Source organism: Triticum dicoccoides, chromosome 2B, assembly GCF_002162155.2.
Source record: "Triticum dicoccoides isolate Atlit2015 ecotype Zavitan chromosome 2B, WEW_v2.0, whole genome shotgun sequence".
Taxonomy (NCBI): domain Eukaryota; kingdom Viridiplantae; phylum Streptophyta; class Magnoliopsida; order Poales; family Poaceae; genus Triticum; species Triticum dicoccoides.
The window spans coordinates 744185279-744208741 of record NC_041383.1 but is presented as its reverse complement, the minus strand read 5'-3'; the positions used below and the strand labels follow the sequence as shown (position 1 = coordinate 744208741).

Genomic DNA, 23463 nt, shown 5'->3' with positions numbered 1-23463 from the left:
CTCTTCGGGGCGATTCTCTGTTAAGTCGGCTTACTCTAAGCTTATTTCCGGTGGCCGCCCTACGAAATTTAAGGATATTTGGTCAGCACGAATCCCCCTAAAATTAAGATCTTCTTATGGCAAGCTGTCCGCTGTAAGCTTCCGGCGGCTGATCAAATTAAGAAGAGGCATGTGCCGGGCTCTGATAGGTGCGTTCTCTGTGGGGCTCTTGAGAACACTGAGCATATTTTCTTCCATTGCTCCTTAGCGAAACTCATGTGGAGCTGCATCAGACTTTGGCTTCAGGTTAATTGGACTCCCTCCTCCTTTGAGGACCTGAAGCAATATACTAATTCCTTATCTGGCCAGTCCAAGCGGGTCTTCTTAGTGGGCTGGGCTGCGATCGGGTGGTCGCTGTGGACTATTAGGAACAAGTTCTCGATTGAACACATTTTTCCGGCTAACCCTGTCGGCTGCTTATTTAAAGCCAATGTCTTTTTGCAGCAGTAAAGATCGTTGACTAAGGAAGGGAACCGTCAGGCGTTCGACGTCATGCTATCCAAAATGAAATCTACGGCGTCTTCCCTGCTTTCGCGCTTTTCGAGGACGGCTTCCTAACTACTTGGCTGGCTTTCCTTGTTTTGCTGGCCTGCGTGCCATGTTAGGCTGGAGGCCTTGTATTGCTACCTATGTGTTGTGGCCTTAAAACCTGTATGCTATGTGGTATTGCTGGTGTAACTCTGCCTGGTGGCTTTCTCTACTATCTAAAAGAAACGCAAGGTTCCGTTTCCCATCTTACGTCGCTCGGCATCGTCGTCCCTCGTCGCTCGTCCCGCGCAGCCGCACATGGGCCAAGCCCCACAAAGCCCACATCTCTCACGTCACACAACAAACACACTATGTAGGGTTCCAACCCCACCCGCCCCTCTGGTCCTCGGCCGCCGATCGCCATCCTCGGCACCACCTCGCGATCGCGCTCGCCCACGCGTGCTCCTCCACCGATCGCTGCAGCCCGCCGCCCCGACGACCTCATCTGCGGCCCTCCCGGACGCGGACCAAGGACTCAACTGCGCAGCCGCAATGGACCCTCACATCGGCCAGATCCGAGCACCTTCGGCGCCACCTTCACATGTCTCCGGCACCTCCACGAGAACTACTGGTTCCGCCTGCTGGGTCATGTCCCCGCCGTGGGTGTCGTTCTCCATGTTGTCCCGGTTTGGTCGGCCGCATGGGAAGAGGAAGAGGAAGGAGAGGGCAACACAGCCCAAACTCACAGCGGACCGCCTCTCCAATGACGACGTGGGCTTCTACCTCCCCCTTATTTGTTCTTAGCGTGATTTCATTCTTCAGCATCTGAAGTAGTAGACCATTTAATTAATTGTTGCCGATAGGCTAGCTCATATGTTCTGATCAAAAGTGGTTTCACATGTTTGTTCATTGATTGGGAAATGATATTGTTTTTTCATGAAGCATCACAAGAAGGTTGATTCTTCTCCGTATGTTCAAATCAATTGTTGATTGATTAGCCAAGGTTGATTTGGGTCGTCCATGTCTGCAAGTGTTCAATTGCAACCTTAAAACCAGTCACAAAGTTGATTTGGTCCATGTACTGACTTAATATTTTTTTCAGGTTTAGGTTATTGAGATTGTACATCAATATGATATTTCTATACATGTTGATTTGTTCAGTTGTTTACAAGTATAAGAGGTGCAGAGCACAGGATTTGGAGGTACGGAGTTTATGATACAGTGACGTATTTTGTTTTGGTACTGAACATCGAATTGTGTCTTTTCTATTTATGAACTCTTTGGATATGTTCTTTACTGGGCGGATCCGTGCACTGCCGAGACCTCAGTCTATCCACTGTAGGTCATGCCTTTTGACAGTTGTTGATATATTTTTCTCCATGCCCGTTTTGTTGATCAAATTTCTGATTTTATATTTAGGTAGGAGTATTTTATGAACTTACTCTTCTCCATGGCGCGTCCATGAGGTCAGAAATTTCATGCTCCAAATGTGTTTGGCGAGCAGAATGTTATTTGGTGATTGCTTTTGTCAACTGCCGGTTATGAGATTTGTGTGCATCATGGTTTGTCGATTCACGTAGTGCAGGTAGTAGCCATTTATTACAGAACATGCTTCGCGATGGAAGAGAAAGTAATTTGTATGTGTGTATTATTTGTATTCCCGCGTAAAAGGTTTAGATGTAAACAACAATTTTTTCAAGGTGGGATACCATAAAGTGGATGGTTATTCATTTACTTTTTAATTCAGTTTAGAGAGCAATGTTAGGTGTCATACTTCACCGCCGACCATGACAGTCCTCCCACCGCTCCCTCCCGGGCACCACACCGAGGCACACGCCGAGGCAACCTCCACCGCTGTCGAGGGGCACGCGTGTGTCAGAGGCACTTGGGAATCTGAGGCGTGAGACATGAGAGGCGGTTCGGGGCCTCCAGACATCCACCGGGGTTGACTAGATGATAGGTGATGACTGGAAGACGAGGTGTTGATGGAGGACCTGGTGAATCATGAAGCGGATTGACGAGTTCACTGACGCGCAGGTATGACTGCTTTACGCATTTTCAGAGGTTTGATGCACGGGCTGCAATGGTTTAATAAATTGAATCTTCTATCATTCTAACATTTGGTAGACGATGAGGCAGGTCAAATAGATTATTCTCACACGGCACACATAATAAATTTTCAGAACCTTTTGTCCGGTCAATGTTATGACTAGAGTAGTTCATCTAACTTTTTTCATACGGCCTTAACCAGTTTCGGAGGTTGCGGCGCAAGCATGTGGAAACATATGCAGTTGATGAAAAGGCTAATCTTATTTCACATGTTTTTGTGCCTTTTACCACTGCAAATTTGTGTCCAATTTGTTCAGTCTAGCTATACCAATTTGTTTATGCAATTAACTATAAGATTGTCTGGTATTGAGGGTCCTTTATATATATTTAGATGTCCGAGCCAGTTCATACTTGCATTACAAAGGTGAGCGTGTGATATTTGTGATGTTTTTTACACTAATTGAATGCAAGTAAGGTGTGCTCTTCTCCTTTTCAATTGCTCTTATCTATTTAGATGTCCCAGCCAGTTCACAGTTATATTACAAAGGTGTGCGTGTGATATTTGTTTTGTTTTTTTACACATATTGAATGCAAGTAAGGTGTGTTCTCCTTCTTATTGAACAAATGAAATTCACACTTGGATGGAAGGATTTGTGATGTGCTTAGATCTATGATAAGATTCAGCAATAAGCGGTTTTTTTTTGTAAAAATACATATTATGATTTGGTTAGTTTATCCGCACACCCACATGCATAGAAGTTAAGCCTGTTCTTTTTCTTCGCGTAATTGTGTTAAGAATAGAGAAAACATAACTTTGTATACTGATAGCTGCACAACATAATACAAGTACTTGTTGCTTGAGTATTATTGACAATCCTCCTCTCTGACGTTGTCTCCATCATGACGCTCTGGACGACAGGTGCCTGAGATGGTCCCATCAGTATATATGCAGCGAAAGTATTTGCAGAAGTAGTGGCATGTTTCAGTAAAGGCGGTCGACAATTTGGCTTTTATTCCATTGGTAATAGAAGCATGCACAAATGCGAGCAAGGCTGGGTCACCTGGGTGTCATTCTGTAGTTTAGACTGTCTTATAAAGTGCTAACCTGCCATAATACAAAGCGCTAGGTAAAAGGTTGCTCCTATACTCATCTCATACATTCATTTGATCAGCTTAACCCCAAGTGTTCAGTTCTAATTTTCTTTCTACACCGGCTACGGTAATATTGATATATATGTATAGTTTTTTTTTGAAGTAATACTGCTGATATGATTTTCCCTTCTTTTTATGCTTTTAGGTATTTGTATGATTGATCAGAACATGGAGCAGCAAAAGAGAGGAGAGAGAGGAGAGAGAGGAGCTACCACGGTGGCCAGGTAAGTCGAAGATGTAGTGGAATGAGATAGAATAAGCGTGCACTCCACAAGCTTACCACGCTATGCTATTTGGGATAAGTCACATAGCATAATTAGGATACGAGATACAACAAAATATTTGAGGGATTGCAAGGTGCTATAGGACTCAAACATCAATGGCGCTGATCATTTCAAACTTAGGCTTTATGATCAAATGGCAAGCATAGGGAGCTCTCATCATGGGAATCATATCTGAAGCGGCGTGAGGCAATGTGTTTAATCTCCATATCTCTACATCGCTACAGGATATTCACATAATGGAGGGATTGCTGAAGAATGGTGAGCCAATCTTTCGCTGCTGGTGTCAATGATGTCCAATTTATGAGTTCTCTTTCCAGAAACAAAGAAATTCAGATGAGTAGTGAATTCATTGCAGACATACAAGATGCATCAGCTGACACAAAATTCATTTTGTAGCAGCTTGCAAGTGACTCAAGGTTTGGCAATAAAAATATAGGGCACACAATATTGATCAATGCCTTTATTCATATGGTCCTGTAGCAACGCACGGGCATTGTCCTAGTATCTATAAAGTCAGGCTAACACCTTTTCTCTAAAAAAAAGCACGGGCTGCAAATCTGAGCCACTTGTGGTCAATCAAGCGGCTGACATAATTTAAGATGACGTGGATGGCTGAGAACACAGAAAAATCATCTAGTGGGGTGCCCCTATTTAGATATAGAAGATAAGCTATACACGGAGATATACTCTAACAATGTCCCGGCGTTGGAGTTGCCCTTGTGATGTGCCCTACCTAGCTATGATCGATGCGCGGGTACGGTTTGCATGGGCTCATCGCTCACAACTTACCGCCATTACTGGCCGGCCTGAGTAGTGAGTACGTGCTGCAACAGTATGGGGTACGGGGCCAAGTTAGTTATGCCGCACAGTGCTACGTGAATACATGATGGTGCTGTCGCAGCATAATTAGAATCTCCATGGATGCTATATGGCGTGGTCACTGTGGCTAGATCGATTACCCAGGTGCCTAACATGCGTTGGTCTGTTGGCGCGTGCCCGCGGCCGGCACAATGGCCCAAAGAACACAGACTTGCACTACAATATCTAAAATTAATCATCAAGGCAGACATGGATGTATAGGTAGGATCATACTTGAACTGACTGATAGTGCCTCCGTCTTAAAATAGTTGTCTCAAGTTAGTTCAGACGCTTATTTTGGACGGAGTGAGTATTAACATGCTAGAACCATGAATAGCAAAAAAAAAAAAGGGTAACCATGTTTTGAAAAATCCCAAACTAGCTTCGTCCTATGAACAATCAAACAGTACAGACTACAGACCGGCCATTGATACATGGTAACAAACCACACGAGAGATTCTGGACTACCAGGACACCGTATTCAATTCATCCATCCAATGCAGAGGTTATATGCTAGATTCTCATTTCATATGTTCTGACGGCAAGGCACGACGAATCGTGGCCTCGTGGGCGTGATAAACTGATAATTAATACGGGTGCAGATAACCTGCACTGCAGGTTGCAGAACGACAAAACGCTCATACTCCTACTTGACAATGCAATGTACTACGTGCTATAATACCGTATTAGATTAAGTGACCCTGTTAATGATCAAACAAGCATCAAAGATTCGTCAGCTAAGCAATTCGGAGTTGATTAATCCCATGGCATATGCATCGCCCCTTACTAATGAGACTAGTTTTAACAACACATGGGACAATCTGAATAGATAACATATATAACAAAATCCAGCAACTGACGACGACAACAGTTTGAGTGTAACACTTTAAATTTTTTTAACATAGTGCGGACGCATGACACTCAGGCTATCCTACCATTGGATCACTGACATGTGGGCTCCACCGAGCGTGTGATCCCATGGTAAGGAAGGGATAGCTACATCAGACGATCCGTGTCTCTATGAGCATCTCCGAGAGACTGATCCGGCTACAGACGCCTTCGTAGAAGGTCTCTTCCCACTGAACGCACATCGCCCGAAGGCCTGAAATTAATCCTGAAAAATGCGAGCAACAATGCCAATTCTAGGATTGAAACCTGGTGGACAGAAAATATCACTATCCTCCTAACCACCCAACCACAGATTGGTTCGCAAGACTTCACTTTTTTATTCTCATTTGGAACAACACTGCAAGGTATATTCACAAAATAAAAAATACCGGAAGGTAGTATTAAATTTATTGAGTAAGATAAATATCGGTTCAAATTCATTTTCTAGGATATTTTGGCTCAACATCATATTTGGGTTAGTCTTTTTTCCAGAGCACTAGACGATAACCCGCGCGTTGCGGCGGAAACACATAGGAATTGGTTGCAATATAGTATTATTTTGATGAGATTTGGTTGTTTTAAATTTGAATATGAGATAAAAGATTAATAATACATATGATTTGTTGTATTTGATTATTGTATAGTTACAAAAAAATTAAGTAGTACTATATTTCTCATGCATGTTGAGCACAATAAAAGCAGTGGGGTTGACAAAATAGGATGTGTGCATGTTGAGGGAATTCGTATGTGTACCATTTTCATGCATGCTTGTTAAGAGAATAAAAGTAGTAGAGTTGATGAGGTGGCATGTGTGCATGTTGACATAAATAAAAATAGTGAGGATCAAATACTTAAGTAAACCCCTCTTGCCCTTGTTCATCCTCCTCCCCCCTTCCGCTCCAAGCTAGAGTTTTGCCCTGCCGTCAGCGGACGCCCGGCGCAGCCAGCGCGATGGAGCCCACCTCGTCGTCGACGGTGGCGAGGCAGACGTGGGAGCTGGAGAAAAACATCCCGGCCGCCGCCTCCGACCCGGACGCGATGGACGCGATCTACTGTTATGACGAGGCGGCCAACGCGCGGGCCCACCAGGAGAAGCCTTGGGCCACCGACCCGCACCACTTCCGCGCGCTAGGATCTCCGCCCTCGCGCTCCTCAAGATGGTCGTCCACGCCCGCGCCCGCGGCACCATCGAGATCATGGGCCTAATGCAGGGCAAGTTCGAGGACGACTCCATCATCGTCATGGACGCCTTCACTCTCTATTTTTCTTTTTTAGTTTTCAACTGGTTTTCTTTTTTTTTCATTTTATCAATTCTTTATATTCTATAATGATAATCTTTTATACATTACATTTTTAAATACATAATGAACATTCTACAAGTATGATGATTTTTAAAATACATTGATTTTTTCAAAAATAAGATGTTCATTTTGTATATGCATGATAGATATTTTTTAAAGACAGGGTGAACTTTCATACGACGTGATGAACATTCTTTAAAGAAACTTCGAATAATTTTCAGATACACAATGATTACTCCATCGCCACCCAGCACAATGTGCAGTGGTGCTCGTAGAGGCCCTCATCGTCCTCACAACAGCTGATACTTGATCTCCAGTCCACACCCACCATCGTCTCCATCACGTCTCCCGCTGCTGGTTTCTCCGTGGCCACGTGCTAATGATGTCGATGTCACACAGGACGGCGAACAAATCGGTAGCCCTCCAACTTATCGAGCTCTTCCTTTCTGATGAACTTGAAGCTCCGTTCGCTGTCCATGCGAAACTTCCTGGACAGTCCAACGATGTGCGGAGGTGGCGCTTCCACCCCCTCCGTCTGCTTGCCTTGGTGAGGGAGCAGATTGAAGCACACAATGGTGTTGACATATCTCTGCCCCTACCGGCATCTGTGGTCGGCCGGGATGAGTTGGAGACCAGGTAGATGAGGCCGCTGGGTGATAAAAGTTACACTACCATTGAGGTCTCCGGCCAACTTCCGCTTCCAGTTTCAAGCAACGGCTAGTCGCTGGAATCTCTAATCATCGTCGCAGGACGGCGTAGCCCCGCGGTTCTTCGGACAGGGGGCCTGACAATCACCCCCTCTAGGAGAGATAGAGAGGGGATGAGATGGGGTGCGACCGGCGCCGGTCAAGGAAGACATAGGAAATGGGGCAGCGACGCTCCATGGGAGAGGAGGAACGGAAGGTGAGGAGGGCTCCACGGACGGGAGGCATGGATAGACCAGAAGAGGAAGGCGGCCGCCAGGCTCCTCGCTCGATTACCTACCGTGATTTATTCCTTCTCATGAATTTATTGTATTACCATGTATAGCCAAGAAGAAATTGATTGCCGCCCGAGAATTTATTACGTTGCCAAAGAAAAGATTGATCTGATTATTACCAAAGAGTTATTTGATTACCAAAGATGAAAGCGTGAATGCACGACGCTACTCTTGAGGTGCCCCTCCTCTTGCGACCGCGTCGTCCCCGCGTGCGACCGACCGCGCGGCGACCCCCTCCTCCTCCTCCAGCCCCCCTCTGCCCTTCCTCCCCGCCACCGTCGCTGTGCCCGCGGCCGGCCTGGCCCCGGGGGACGCTGGTGGTGGGGCCCCCTGGTCTTTCCCCTGCCGGTGGCTCTCCGGCGCGGGGCGGAGCTGCACCGAGGGGTGCTCCTAGGCGGCGGCGGTCTGGCTAGCGGCGGGGTTCCCAGACGCGGCGTGGGCGGGCGGCTGGGCGACGACACCGTCGTTGGCGGCGGGGTGGCATAGCTGCGTGGCCTGGCAGCGGCGCTCGGCCCAGGTTTGGGCCCTTCGGGCCCCATCTGGGTCTGGGTGGGCCAGCGGCGGGGCGGGTCTATGGCGCGACTCCCAGGAGGCGGGGGAGTGGCGATGAACAGCGGGGTGCTGGCGGCGCCGACGCCAGCCAGCTGCAGTGTGGCCACAGGGACTTAGCAGGCCCATTTCGGCACTGGCTAGGCCAGGGGTGGCCTGGTATGCCCCGCTGGCGTGTTTGGACGGCTACCGTGATGGTGCCGGAGGCGGGGGCCTCTCGCACGACGGCGGTGGAGGTGGTTCCTTCCCGCTCGGCCTTGGTGCTGCTGCTCCCGTCGCTTGGCTCTTCTCTCTAGTCTTCTTGGCCTCGTGTTGGTGCTCGTATGTAACGCCCATGATGCGGCTATATCTCCCACGTGTCGAAGCACGACTTAGAGGCATAACCGCATTGTGGTTTTGTCGCAAGAAGGGCCATCTTCACACAATCCCATGTAATGAACAAGAATGGGATAAAGAGTTGGCTTACAATCGCCACTTCACACAATGAACATATAATTCCTACATCATTCAGATTACACACATAGTCCAACTACGGACGAAGCCAAAATAAAAGAAGATAACCCAACTGCTAGATCCCCGATCGTCCCAACTGGGCTCCACTACTGATCAACATGAAACGAAACATAGCAACGACCAAGATCTTCATTGAGCTCCCATCTGAGCTCGGTTGCATCACCTACACTGGTATCATCGGCACCTGTAACTGTTGTGATAGTATCTGGTGAGTCACGAGGACTCAGCAATCTCAAAACCCGCGAGATCAAGACTATTAAAGCTTAATGGGAAAGGAAGGGGTAAGTGGTAGGGTTGTAGCAAGCACTAAGCAAATATGGTGGCTAACATACGCAAATAAGAGCGAGAAGAGAAGCAAAGGAATGGTCGTGAAACTAGCAATGATCAAGAGGTGATCCTGAACTCCTACTTACATCAAACATAACCCAAAACCGTGTTCACTTCCCGGACTCCGCCGAAAAGAGACCATCACGGCTACACACGCGGTTGATGCGTTTTAATTAAGTCAAGTGTCAAGTTCTCTACAACCGGACATTAACAAATTCTCATCTGCCTCATAACCGCGGGCACGGCTTTCGAAAGATAAAACCCTGCAGGGGTGTCCCAACTTAGCCCATCACAAGCTCTCACGGTCAACGAAGGATATTCCTTCTCCCAAGAAGACCCGATCAAACTCGGAATCCCGGTTTACAAGAAATTTCGACAATGGTAAAACAAGACCAGCATGACCACCCGACTATGCCGACAAATCCCGATAGGAGCTGCACATATCTCGTTCTCAGGGCACACCGGATAAGCGAAGCGTACAGGTACCAACATAATCCAAGTTTTCAAGGAATGGTCCCGCACGGTGCTCTAGTTTGGACCAACACTCGGAGGAGCACTGGCCCGGGGGGTAAAATAAAGATGACCCTTGAGTCTGCAGAACCCAAGGGAAAAAGGCTTAGGTGGCAAATGTTAAAACCAAGGTTGGGCCTTGCTGGAGGAGTTTTATTCAAAGCGAACTGTCAAGGGGTCTCATAAATCACCCAACCGCGTGAGGAACACAAAATCAAGGAACATAACACCGGTATGACGAAAACTACGGCGGCAAGAGTGGAACAAAACACCAGGCATAAGGCCGAGCCTTCCACCCTTTAACAAGTATATAGATGCATTAATTAAATAAGAGATATTGTGATATCCCAACATAATCATGTCCATCATGGAGCAATCTTCAACTTCACCTGCAACTACGAATGCTATAAGAGGGACTGAGAAAAGCGGTAACATAGCCAAGCAATGGTTTGCTAGGTAGGGTGAAAAAGATTAGAGGCTGACATGGCAATTTGGGAGGCTTGAAGAGCAAGTGATAGGTAGCACAGCATAGCAATAGAACGAAGCAACTAGCAAGCAAAGATAGAAGTGATATCGAGGGTTCTGGTCATCTTGCCTGAGATCCCGCAAGGAAGAAGAACTAGTCCATGAAGAAGACAAACAGACGTAGTCGAACGAATCCTCACAACTCCGGAACGAAACCGAAGCTAACGAGAGAAGCAAACCGGAAAGAAGCAAACAATATGGTAAACACACAAGCATAAACATAGCATGATGCACAAACAAGTATGATGCATGTCCGGTTTAATGAGGCATGGCATGGCAAAGTGCACAAACAACACTACAAGTTAAATGGAGCTAAATATGCAACGAGTTGCATATTGACGAAACACCACATCAATTATTTAGTTCTCTCTCGTTTAGGAATGCAACAAAATTACATGTTGTTATAAACATGGCAAGAGGTGAAAGATAATTAAATTAGCTATTTAGGCAAGTTAAATGAGGCCGGAAACAACAAACAACAATTCCGGAAAATCCCCATGTCATTTAGCAATTTAATGCAAACAACAATTTTAAACATTTTAAATGTTGTTATCATGACGCGGATGACATATACAAGTTATATGCAAATTTTATGAAAATGTTGACATGAGCATGTTATGAAGCATTTGGTCACCATGGCGTAACAAAAAGGGTGCCACGGCGGCAAAACAGAAATGGTGCCACGGCAACATTCCGATGATCGGACAACTCATCAAGATGTCGGTGCGAACGAAAGTGTGTATGTGCTGAACATGCAAAGATGGTGGGGGTGATCCCGGTTACCGGGTTCCCACGGTTCGACGACATGGCAAACGAGGAACGTGCAAAGACCTCTCTCGGACACGGTGCAAACACGAGCATCTCATACAACACACATGCATTCGTTCGCGGACGTCATCTCGGGTTTATACCTTTGAAGCGTGCATTCGGGGCGGAACACGTTCGTCGAAGGAAGTAGTGGTACTCGCGGGTCGTGGTGGGAGTAGTCGTTCACGTTTCATAGTCGTACATGTCGGCGATAGTGGAAGTAGTGGTACACGACGACGGTAGTTGTACACGTTTTCGTAGATGTTCAGGTCGACGGTAGTGGTACACGTTTTGTAGACGAACTTTGACGGAACATGGGTGTCATGGTACTTGGCGATATCCGGGGCGTAGAGGTACACTTGTTGAGGCGGAACTTGACGAAATCCCTCTGGAGGTAGCCGTCTGTGGTCTTTCTCATGTTGACGTGCAACACAATGGTCTTGATGGATCGTAGTCGAACTTGGCGGTCCGTATGGTTCACCGTAGATGAACTTGGCGACAAAGATTCTTGTGCTCACAAAACGGCAAAGAGACGCAGCAGCAGAGATGGCAGAATGACAGCAGGCAGAGAGGGCCGATGGGAGGATGCAGGCGAGGTGGCTGTCCATGGCAGCGGAAGGGAAGCAGTAGGATGGATCGTGCAACAGCGGACGAGGGACTCCGGGACGGCATGGAGGTCAAGCATGATGAGCTCGAGGCGGCACTGGAGCATGGCGGCGCGATGGCCGGACGAAGCAGGGAGGCACGATGGAGGTCGCTGGCGCGGAGAAGTCGCAGGCGAGGTGCGGGCGTAGCAGAGGAGACGAGGCGGCGCTTGGGGCTCGGGGTCGCAGGGAAGGAGCAGCTCCGGTGTTGCGGCGCTGGAGACGGCAGGGGAGCGACGTCCCGGGGCAGCGCGGCGAGGCGAAGCCCGGCGGCAGCGAGCGGGCTCTGGTGGCTGGCTGGAGGTGCGGAGGCGACGAGCGGGATCGGGCATGGGGTGAAGGAGGATGGGGATGAGGCGCTCGGGCCTTGCAGTGCGGGGAGCTCCTCTCCTTAGCGATGTGTGATGCGTGTGGCGGCGCGAGGGCAGGAGGAGAAGGGATCGAGCGAGGAGATGGGGGGATCGAGCGCTAGCGGCGCTGGAGGGAGGACGAGGGAGAGATGGAGATCGATGGGAGTGAGGAGGAGGTCGGGCTAGGGTTAGGATTAGATAGGTGGTGCGGCCTGGGCTTAGGAGGTTAGATGGGCTAGCCTGGTCAGTGGGCCAAAATGGGCTCTCTCTCACTCTAAAAAATAAAAATAAAACAGAGATGAGAAATAAAAGAAAGAGAGGTTAGGGGAAGAAGTTGGGCACGCGGATAATTTTCCCGGGCTCACAAAAATGAGCTGGAACCAGGAAAAATAGAAGTGGGCATGACCGAAAGTTTAAATTCTGAGATAACAACAGCATGGGATATTTTGCAAGTGGGTTATGGTTAATTCCAAATAAATGGAATAATTTTATTATAGCTCCCTAAATATTAGGAGGATATGTTATAAAGAGAAATCACCATGTGAATTCCCTCGATTTAAATAGATCAAAAGATCTATGCAATTTATTTAGGTGAGTTTAGATGCAAAGGTTAATGACATGATGGCATGATGACATGATGCAAAGCAAAAATAAAAGAGCAAGCACAAAAGAAACACACGGCGAAACTCGGAATAGCTGGAAGTCTTCTGGAGCGTCGGTCTCGGGGCGTTACAACACTCCACCACTACAAGAGGATCTCGTCCCGAGATCTAGGATGGCATCGGAGAGAAGCGGAAGAGAAAGAGGTAAGACAAAGTTGCTTCTTTGACAAACGAGTGAAACCAATGAACCTCGAGGTTGAAAACTTGAAAGAATAACAAAATAGAGTTAAACAAAATTGAGAGCATCCCAGTAGAAAAGAGAAACAAGGAACACCATGTTAACATTGGAGGTTGCAAAGCTGTGAATGACGAGTACAATGAACAAGAAGGAATTGAAACCACTCTTGTTGAAACGAGATAAGAATGAATAAGAATGATATAATTTTGGCAGCACTCCGACTGTAAATGGAAGGAATTGAACATGAACTTGAGAAGATGGGAAGATACTTGATGAAATCAACAACACACTGCCTCCGGAACTATTGAAAGAATGGCACAATGGGTAAGAAGGATTTCAAACAGCACTCATGTTGAAAAGAGAGGCAAAACTTGATAAGATGAAAGAACTTGAAAAGATGACACAACACTCCGGTTAAATGGATAAGCACGAAAAGAACACGATCCTCACAATCGAGATGATGAGTGAAAAGAGCAACATCACAATGCTTCCGGAAGAAAGAATAGAAGATAGATCATTGTAATAACAGAATGAACAAGAAAATGCCAACTTCTGCCAGAAATGAGCTTGGAAAGCACCCTTTCAAGAAGGTTATAACTGAGTTGTTGGAAAACCAACAACGAAACGAATAAGCTTGTAGTGGGCTTATGGAAAACTTCTCAAAATTGAGGCGAAATTCTGCCACTACGGAAACAAATAATATAATTGATAACACCAACGAGATGAAAAACTTCTTCACCGAGATGAGAAGGAGAAAATTGGATCATTGATAAGCACCATAAATAGCTACATTCCTTAGGGAAGGCTGTAGGTGAAATATAACCCAAGATGACTCCAACGAAGAGATTAATGGATTTAAAATACCTCAATCTTGACAACTTGAATCACCAAGGTTAATTGTCAAGAGTGACATAACACCACCTCAGAAGATAAGGTAGAAAGAATTGCACTTCGGAATGCAAGATGAAGAATGCTTGAACGCCTCACAACAAAACATGTGTTGAACACCATGTTTAATTTTGAGTATAGCTTGGCGGGTCATAACTTCGAGAGAAATCTTGAAGAACAATTGAAGAATGAAAAGAATCCTTGACGAACCACCATGTAGAGCCTCCATGAAGAACTCCGGTAAAAAAAGGATGATAAAAAGAAAGGGAATTTGAAAACACAAGGTGAAGCCTTGCAATGATTTAAATGGAGCTTCGCGGTGAGATAGTGCGGAAAACTTGGAACTCCGGAAAAGAAAAGATGAAGCATCTCGAACCGAGAAAAATGACATGATGAACAACTCTGGAAAGAAGAAACTAGATTACTTGGATGAAACAATAATAAGAATTACGTTATGCCTATCCTTCACCAATTTAAATTGATGACAAGCAACGGATTTGGCATACTACTTATTCTAGTAGAAAGGATTAAGAGGGATATAGCATAAACTTGAGAAAAGTCTTCAACGATCCACCAGTAGGATTTAAACAACGAATAAATTAATATGATAACGAATGAAGTCAAATCTCAAATGAACCACCGAAAGAATTGAAAATGAAAGTAGCAAAGGCACAATTCACCGGGAAGAGTTGGAAAATGAATGAAGATACTTGAGGGGATTTAGATACCTGAGAACGAAGAGATCATGAACTGATTAGAGGATATTTGAACGATGCACCGGTAAGATTTGGAGAATGAGATCTGAAAGCTGAGAATGAATAATTATGACATGATGGCCTTCGGAGGAAAGAAACGGAAACAACTCATGAAATGCTCCGGATGGTAAGAAAAGAATTGTCACGATCAAAAACAATTATGAGAGGATGGCATCAAGCTAGAACCACGCATCTTTGGAAGAACGGGTAAGGATTTAAGAGCAACTCTTCTTCGGTCATCAAAGCTGAGAATGACGAGGAGAAACACCAGCATGAATTGTTGAGACACTCCGGAAGGATTAAAAGAGGAAAGGTTGAGCCAAAGATGAAAAGAATTTGAAAGCGACCTTGGAGAAGGCATGTGACTGATGAAAATTCATTCTTACGTCAAACTTTGAAAGAATTTGAGAATCTCTCCGGATAAATTAGAAGAGTCAGGTAAGATCCTAGAAAAAGACCTATGGGTTAGGGCCCACTGAAAAGGAACATCGTTGAAATGATTACTTGAAAAGGAGATTGCACCGGCTGAATTAAATGGCTTGAATGAGGTAACAACCTCGAAATAGTTAGAATTGATGCGGAGTGGAAACACGAATCTTCAGAGATATCTTCAGCACTCCGGAACAATTGAATAGCAAGCAGGGAATGATTAAGAGATACACCAACATACACAAACGCTTGAAACGAGGAAGGGAATATGATCAACACTGAAAACTTGACTTGAATCCATCGGAGAAGAAAAGAGAACGGAGGATGATGAACTTGTAGCTTCCTTAGCATCCTCCTGAGAATCACCGGATAAGAACATTGACGGAAAAGAATGGAGAGACTTCCCATCAACAAAAGGATACTTGATTAAGAAATCTGAGTCCTTGAAGAAAAGGGTGGGAGGGCGGGAAAACAAAGGCAACTTGGGACGGATGAAACAAACACCGTTGAGAAAACTTAGAATTGAACTTGCGGATGTTGAAAATGATCGGATCCACTTGAAGAGAAGCACACCGGTAGGAAAAGAATTAACATGAGAACCTCGATGATCAAGAAGGATAAGTATTCACATAGCAATATGAGAACACCGTTTATGAAAGGTATGGATTCAACATTTGACTTCGAAGCAACTTGAATACCACAAATAAAACAAAACAAAGGATTTGGCTTGCAGAATAAGCCGGAAACAAACATATGATAGAGATTTCGTCCGAAGTTTTCGTGGTGGGGCCCACACGGGCTCGATCGTACATCACCATCATGTATAAGGCAGTGCACATGACATATGAAGTGTCCCCGAACCAGCATAGCCAAGGGTTCTTTAAGACACAACGAGACCACTGTAAAAACGACCGTGGATAGGCGGACCACTAGACATCGAACCCCAGTCTCATATCATGCATCTGTCGGAAAGAAAAAAATCTAGAGCTACTTGAATTCCCACCTATAAAACTCCCGAAACTTTCTGGTTATGCAATCTGGTGTTGGGGATACAGGGGAAGCAATATATATCTCACCCAAAACTAACAATCCCTACATCCAAGCTATATCCATCCATCAACACATAACCAAGAAACCTTCAGAAATCGTGTACCTCAACCTTCGAAAAGCATCCGTTATACGAGCTATGGCAATACTCCCGAACTCCCCAGTACTGGGTGGCGTCGAGGTTATCTCACCAACAACTGCATAAAAGAGATTTTCGATGTCGGCAAAACTCAGGTATTCCAGAACTGCAACGATAAAATTATGACGACAACACCTCGGAGCTCAACTCCCCGGGACACTGCCACAACCCCTAAATGTCAGGAGGCACCAAGAACAATGTTCTCGTCATAAGAATATCGGAACGATCCTAAGATACCCGCGTGATCCTAAATTTTTTTTAGTGAAATTTGAGGCGAGGAAAGTCAAAACATCTACGTCAAGAGACCTCACCAGAGCGACGAAGGGACTGAGGAGTAAAAAGAATCCTACTCTCCGATATATATATAATCCTAAGACTCAAAACATTTTTGTCCTAGACTCAACAACGCCAACGATTCGATCAAGCAGGGGGCTCCTAAGTCAGGGATGGCTCTGATTACCAACTTGTAACGCCCACGATGCGGCTATATCTCCCACGTGTCGAAGCACGACTTAGAGGCATAACCGCATTTTGGTTTTGTCGCAAGAAGGGTCATCTTCACACAATCCCATGTAATGAACAAGAATGGGATAAAGAGTTGGCTTACAATCGCCACTTCACACAATGAACATATAATTAATACATCATTCAGATTACACACATAGTCCGACTACGGACGAAGCCAAAAGAAAAGAAGATAACCCAACTGCTAGATCCCCGATCGTCCCAACTGGGCTCCACTACTGATCAACATGAAACGAAACATAGCAACGACCAAGATCTTCATTGAGCTCCCATCTGAGCTCGGTTGCATCACCTATACTGGTATCATCGGCACCTGTAACTGTTGTGATAGTATCTGGTGACTCACGAGGACTCAGCGATCTCAAAACCCGCGAGATCAAGACTATTAAAGCTTAATGGGAAAGGAAGGGGTAAGTGGTAGGGTTGTAGCAAGCACTAAGCAAATATGGTGGCTAACATACGCAAATAAGAGCGAGAAGAGAAGCAAAGGAACGGTCGTGAAACTAGCAATGATCAAGAGGTGATCCTAAACTCCTACTTACGTCAAACATAACCCAAAACCGTGTTCACTTCCCGGACTCCGCCAAAAAGAGACCATCACGGCTACACACGCGGTTGATGCGTTTTAATTAAGTCAAGTGTCAAGTTCTCTACAACCGGACATTAACAAGTTCTCATCTGCCTCATAACCGCGGGCATGGTTTTCGAAAGATAAAACCCTGCAGGGGTGTCCCAACTTAGCCCATCACAAGCTCTCACGGTCACGAAGGATATTCCTTCTCCCACGATGACCCGATCAAACTCGGAATCCCGGTTTACAAGACATTTCGACAATGGTAAAACAAGACAAGCAAGACCACCCGACTGTGCCGACAAATCCCGATAGAAGCTGCACATATCTCGTTCTCAGGGCACACCGGATAAGCGAAGCGTACAGGTACCAACGTAATCCAAGTTGCCAAGGAATGGTCCCGCACGATGCTCTAGTTTGGACCAACACTCGGAGGAGCACTGGCCCGGGGGGTAAAATAAAGATGACCCTTGAGTCTGCAGAACCCAAGGGAAAAAGGCTTAGGTGGCAAATGTTAAAACCAAGGTTGGGCCTTGCTGGAGGAGTTTTATTCAAAGCGAACTGTCAAGGGGGTCTCATAAATCACCCAACCGCGTGAGGTACACAAAATCAAGGAACACAACACCGGTATGACGAAAACTATGGCGGCAAGAGTGGAACAAAACACCAGGCATAAGGCCGAGCCTTCCACCCTTTAACAAGTATATAGATGCATTAATTAAATAAGAGATATTGTGATATCCCAACATAATCCTGTCCATCATGGAGCAATCTTCAACTTCACCTGCAACTACCAATGCTATAAGAGGGGCTGAGCAAAGCGGTAACATAGCCAAGCAATGGTTTGCTAGGTAGGGTGAAAAAGGTTAGAGGCTGACATGGCAATTTGGGAGGCTTGAAGAGCAAGTGATAGGTAGCGCAGCATAGCAATAGAACGAAGCAACTAGCAAGCAAAGATAGAAGTGATATCGAGGGTTGTGGTCATCTTGCCTGAGATCCCGCAAGGAAGAAGAACTAGTCCATGAAGAAGACAAACGGACGTAGTCGAACGAATCCTCACAACTCCGGAACGAAACCGAAGCTAACGAGAGAAGCAAACCGGAAAGAAGCAAACAATATGGTAAACACACAAGCATAAACATAGCATGATGCACAAACAAGTATGATGCATGTCCGGTTTAATGAGGCATGACATGACAAAGTGCACAAACAACACTACAAGTTAAATGGAGCTCAATATGCAACGAGTTGCATATTGACGAAACACCACATCAATTATTTAGTTCTCTCTCGTTTAGGAACACAACAAAATTACATGTTGTTATAAACATGGCAAGAGGTGAAAGATAATTAAGCTAGCTATTTAGGCAAGTTAAATGAGGCCGGAAACAACAAACAACAATTCCGGAAAATCCCCATGTCATTTAGCAATTTAATGCAAACAACAATTTTAAACATTTTAAATGTTGTTATCATGATGCGGATGACATATACAAGTTATATGCAATTTTTATGAAAATGTTGACATGAGCATGTTATGAAGCATTTGGTCACCATGGCGTAACAAAAAGGGTGCCACGGCGGCGAAACGGAAATGATGCCACGACAACATTCCGATGATCGGACAACTCATCAAGATGTCGGTGCGAACGAAAGTGTGGCTGTGCCGAACATGCAAAGATGGTGGGGGTGATCCCGGTTACCGGGTTCCCACGGTTCGACGGCATGGCAAACGAGGAACGTGCAAAGACCTCTCTCGGACACGGTGCAAACACGAGCATCTCATACAACACACATGCATTCGTTCGCGGGCGTCATCTCGGGTTTATACCTTTGAAGCGTGCATTCGGGGCGGAACACGTTCATCGAAGGAAGTAGTGGTACTCACGGGTCGTGGTGGGAGTAGTCGTTCACGTTTCATAGTCGTACATGTCGACGATAGTGGAAGTAGTGGTACACGGCGACAGTAGTTGTACACGTTTTCGTGGATGTCCAGGTCGACGGTAGTGGTACACGTTTTGTAGACGAACTTTGACGGAACATGGGTGTCGTGGTACTTGGCGATATCCGGGGCATAGAGGTACACTTGTTGAGGCGAAACTTGACGAAATCCCTCTGGAGGTAGCCGTCCGTGGTCGTACTCATGTTGACGTGCAACACAACGGTCTTGATGGATCGTAGTCGAACTTGGCGGTCCGTATGGTTCACCGTAGATGAACTTGGCGACAAAGATTCTTGTGCTCACGAAACGGCAAAGAGACGCAGCAGCAGCGCTGCTGCTCGGGGACGTCACGGTCGGTCAACGCAGAGGCCGGAGATGGCAGAATGACAGCAGGCAGAGAGGGCCGATGGGAGGATGCAGTCGAGATGGCTGTCCATGGCAGCGGAAGGGAAGCAGTAGGCTGGATCGTGCAACAGCGGACGAGGGACTCCGGGACGGCATGGAGGTCGAGGATGATGAGCTCGAGGCGGCACTGGAGCATGGCGGCGCGATGGCCGGATGAAGCAGGGAGGCGCGATGGAGGTTGCTGGCGCGGAGAAGTCGCAGGCGTGGTGCGGGCGTAGTAGAGGAGACGAGGCGGCGCTTGGGGCTCGGGGTTGCGGGGAAGGAGCAGCTCCGGTGTTGCGGCGCCAGAGACGGCAGGGGAGAGACGTCCCGGGGCAGCGCGGCGAGGCGAAGCCCGGCGGCAGCGAGCGGGCTCCGGTGGCCGGCTGGAGGTGCGGAGGCGACGAGCGGGATCAGGCACGGGGTGAAGGAGGATGGGGATGAGGCGCTCGGGCCTTGTAGTGCGGGGAGCTCCTCTCCTTGGCGATGTGTGATGCGTGTGGCGGCGCGAGGGCAGGAGGAGAAGGGATCGAGCGCTAGCGGCGCTGGAGGGAGGACGAGGGAGAGATGGAGATCGATGGGAGTGAGGAGGAGGTCGGGCTAGGGTTAGGATTAGATAGGTGGTGCGGCCTGGGCTTAGGAGGTTAGATGGGCTGGCCTGGTCAGTGGGCCAAAATGGGCTCTCTCTCACTCTAAAAAATAAAAATAAAACAAAGATGAGAAATAAAAGAAAGAGAGGTTAGGGGAAGAAGTTGGACACGCGGATAATTTTCCCGGGCTCACAAAAATGAGCTGGAACCAGGAAAAATAGAAGTGGGCATGACCGAAAGTTTAAATTCAAACTCATTTGATTTAAATTCAAATGGTTTGAATAGGAAGTGAGGGTTGGGAAAGTCCAAAAATGTTGAGAATTTTGGTGGGGCTCCGGAAAATGATGAAAGAAATTATGGGCAAGGTTGGAGACCAAGAATTGAGATAACAACGACATGTGATATTTTGCAAGTGGGTTATGGTTAATTCCAAATAAATGGAATAATTTTATTATAGCTCCCTAAATATTAGGAGGATATGTTATAAAGAGAAATCACCATGTGAATTCCCTTGATTTAAATAGATCAAAAGATCTATGCAATTTATTTAGGTGAGTTTAGATGCAAAGGTTAATGACATGATGGCATAATGACATGATGCAATGCAAAAATAAAAGAGCAAGCACAAAAGAAACACACGACGAAACTCGGAATAGCTGGAAGTCTTCTGGAGCGTCAGTCTTGGGGCGTTACATCGTAGTGAGACGACATGGGTGGCGGCACAACCGTGATGGTGCATGGTGTTGGGCGGTGGTTTGGCTGGTCGGCTCCGGTTGGGCGGTGGGTTTTGGAGTGCGGGAGAAATCCTTGCCAGTTCGTCTGGCTCCGATGCGGTGACATCGGCGGGTGCCACTATTCCTTCTTGGAGGGTGTCGGTACTAACCATCCCCCACCTTCCCCCGCATACTGGGGGAAACCCTACTCGTCCGGGCAGCAACGTCGTCGGCGTCGCATTCCTTCTTGGAGGTGCTGCTTTGTACGTGGTAGATCAGAGCTTCAGGCTGTGGTGGTTCGTTTTCGGAGGGCGCAATGGTCGGGGGTCTTCCGCGCTTTTGTCGAGCTGCCACTGTTGGCATTTGTTTCTTATTCTTTTTTCTTTTGGGCTTGATGTGCTGCTCGCCCCAGCATTGCGTTGTGTACAAATGGTGGTTTGCTTTGTATTCCAAAGCAGGGAAAAACCCTTTTTGGGTAAAGTTGAAAGCATGGGAGGGGAAGGTGGGGTGCACGAGGAGGATGGATGATGGGGTGGGGGACATAAGACGGGAGACGGAACACTCCGTTTTTTTAGGCAGTAGAGATGATTACCAAAGATGAAAGCGTGGGAGGAGGTTACCAAAGATGAAAGCATGGGAGGGGGAGGGGGTTGTAGGGGGAGTATGGACGAAGGGGGACGTAGGACGGGAGACGGAACACCGGTCTCTTTTAGGTAGTAGAGATAAAGATACAGAGGATTCAGGTTAGAGGTCTCGAGAAAAAAATATGCTTGGATCGGAGCTCTATGGGCCAAGGATATATTCGTAACAGTTCAGCCTGTAAAAGTATTGGAAAGCACGGCCCGGCCCGGAGGAATCGGCCCAATATACACACACCTAGCGGCCACGGGCCACCTCTCCTCTCCACATATTGGAGCGGAGCCCGAACCGAGCAGAGAGAAACCCCTCTTCCCCTTCGTCCTCCCCTCCCCTTCCGCTCCCAGCTAGGGTTTTGACCGCCCGCCTGCCGTCAGCGGAAGCCGGCGCAGCCAGCGCGATGGAGCCCACCTCGTCGTCGGCGGTGGCGAGGCAGACGTGGGAGCTGGAGAACAACATCCCGGCGGCTGCCTCCGACCCGGACGCCATGGACGCGATCTACCGCTACGACGAGGCGGCCAACGCGCGGGCCCACCAGGAGAAGCCCTGGGCCACCGACCCGCACCACTTCCGCCGCGCCAGGATCTCCGCCCTCGCGCTCCTCAAGATGGTCGTCCACGCCCGCGCCGGCGGCACCATCGAGATCATGGGCCTCATGCAGGGCAAGTTCGAGGGCGACTCCATCATCGTCATGGACGCCTTCGCGCTCCCCGTCGAGGGCACCGAGACCAGGGTCAACGCCCAGGCCGACGCCTACGAGTACATGGTCGAGTACTCCACCATCAACAAGCAGGTACTGCGCCCTTCCACCGCCCCTGTTTATTCTTCGGAGCTCTCGATCTGACCAGAGACTGCAATGTTGCTCCAAATAGACTGTCTGTGTTCTTGTGCACATCAAAATTGTTAATAGTTCGTGCTAGTGCCTTGCCATGTTGAAAAGCTTTGGGGCGGATTTCGGGCAATGCTGCTAATTTGGTGTCTATACACGTCTTGTGGTTAGGTGCATTAACTTGTGCAGTTAAATGTGACCAATTACTTGTTGCTTATATGATTTTAATACTTCTGTTTTTTTAGTTATGAACTTGTCTGCCTTTGTGTAATTTTGCCCTCAGACAGTCCAATCTGTTGTAGATATTGATGACTTGACTTAGCTTGCTGACATACTGGGTAATCTGATTCAAGGTTACAATTTTCTGGAAAGTGGAAACATGATTAGTGGATTCGTGAGTAACTGTATCAATGTATCTGGTTGTTATCATGGTTAATTACTACTCCCTCCCCAAAATCTTGGGCGTCTAACGTTTTAGCACGAAAATTAGCGCAGGTGGGCGTTACTTGAGCGGTCGTAGGCTGGACGAGGAAAATTGCCTCCCACGATCTCCTCTCTAACCCCACAATCTCCTCTCTGACTAAGTCATGGTTGAGCGATCCAATCTGAACGCCCCCGATCAAACTTCGATTTTGAAGGGCCCTCAACCAGCGACTCCTTTATTATAGCTAACTAACCGCAAGGAAGACCCATCCACAATTAGCGATTTATTCTTTCCAAATAATTAGCCATAGTTAGCGTCACTGTAACTGCTCGAGAGAGAATACGTACTACGCCTTAGATTATGGGATTGCATGGTAAAACTAATGCGCCCAAGATTTTGGGAAGGAGGGAGTAGTGGTGTAATAGTATCTAGTGTGGGATTGAACAGGACCCAATGCTTCCATATTTTCTTTCACCATCGAATTGATGTATATATTTGTTCTGTACTC

The 23463-nt window shown here is 47.0% G+C and overlaps 1 protein-coding gene and 1 pseudogene across 2 annotated transcripts in view; both read left to right on the top strand.

Moving 5' to 3' along the window:
- Window positions 1-6689: 6689 nt before the first annotated feature.
- LOC119361303 lies at window positions 6690-7314 on the top strand (annotated as a pseudogene).
- A 14696-nt stretch (window positions 7315-22010) lies between these two features.
- LOC119366015 (COP9 signalosome complex subunit 5) overlaps window positions 22011-23463 on the top strand; it is a 4249-nt gene continuing 2796 nt past the window's right edge. Inside the window, exon 1 of one of the 2 annotated variants that reach the window (XM_037631673.1) lies at window positions 22011-22495. In XM_037631673.1, coding sequence (XP_037487570.1) covers window positions 22103-22495 — 393 coding nt within the window. In that variant the 5' untranslated portion in view covers window positions 22011-22102. The remainder of the gene's footprint in view (window positions 22496-23463) is intronic. The other variant, XM_037631672.1, reaches the window with a different exon arrangement.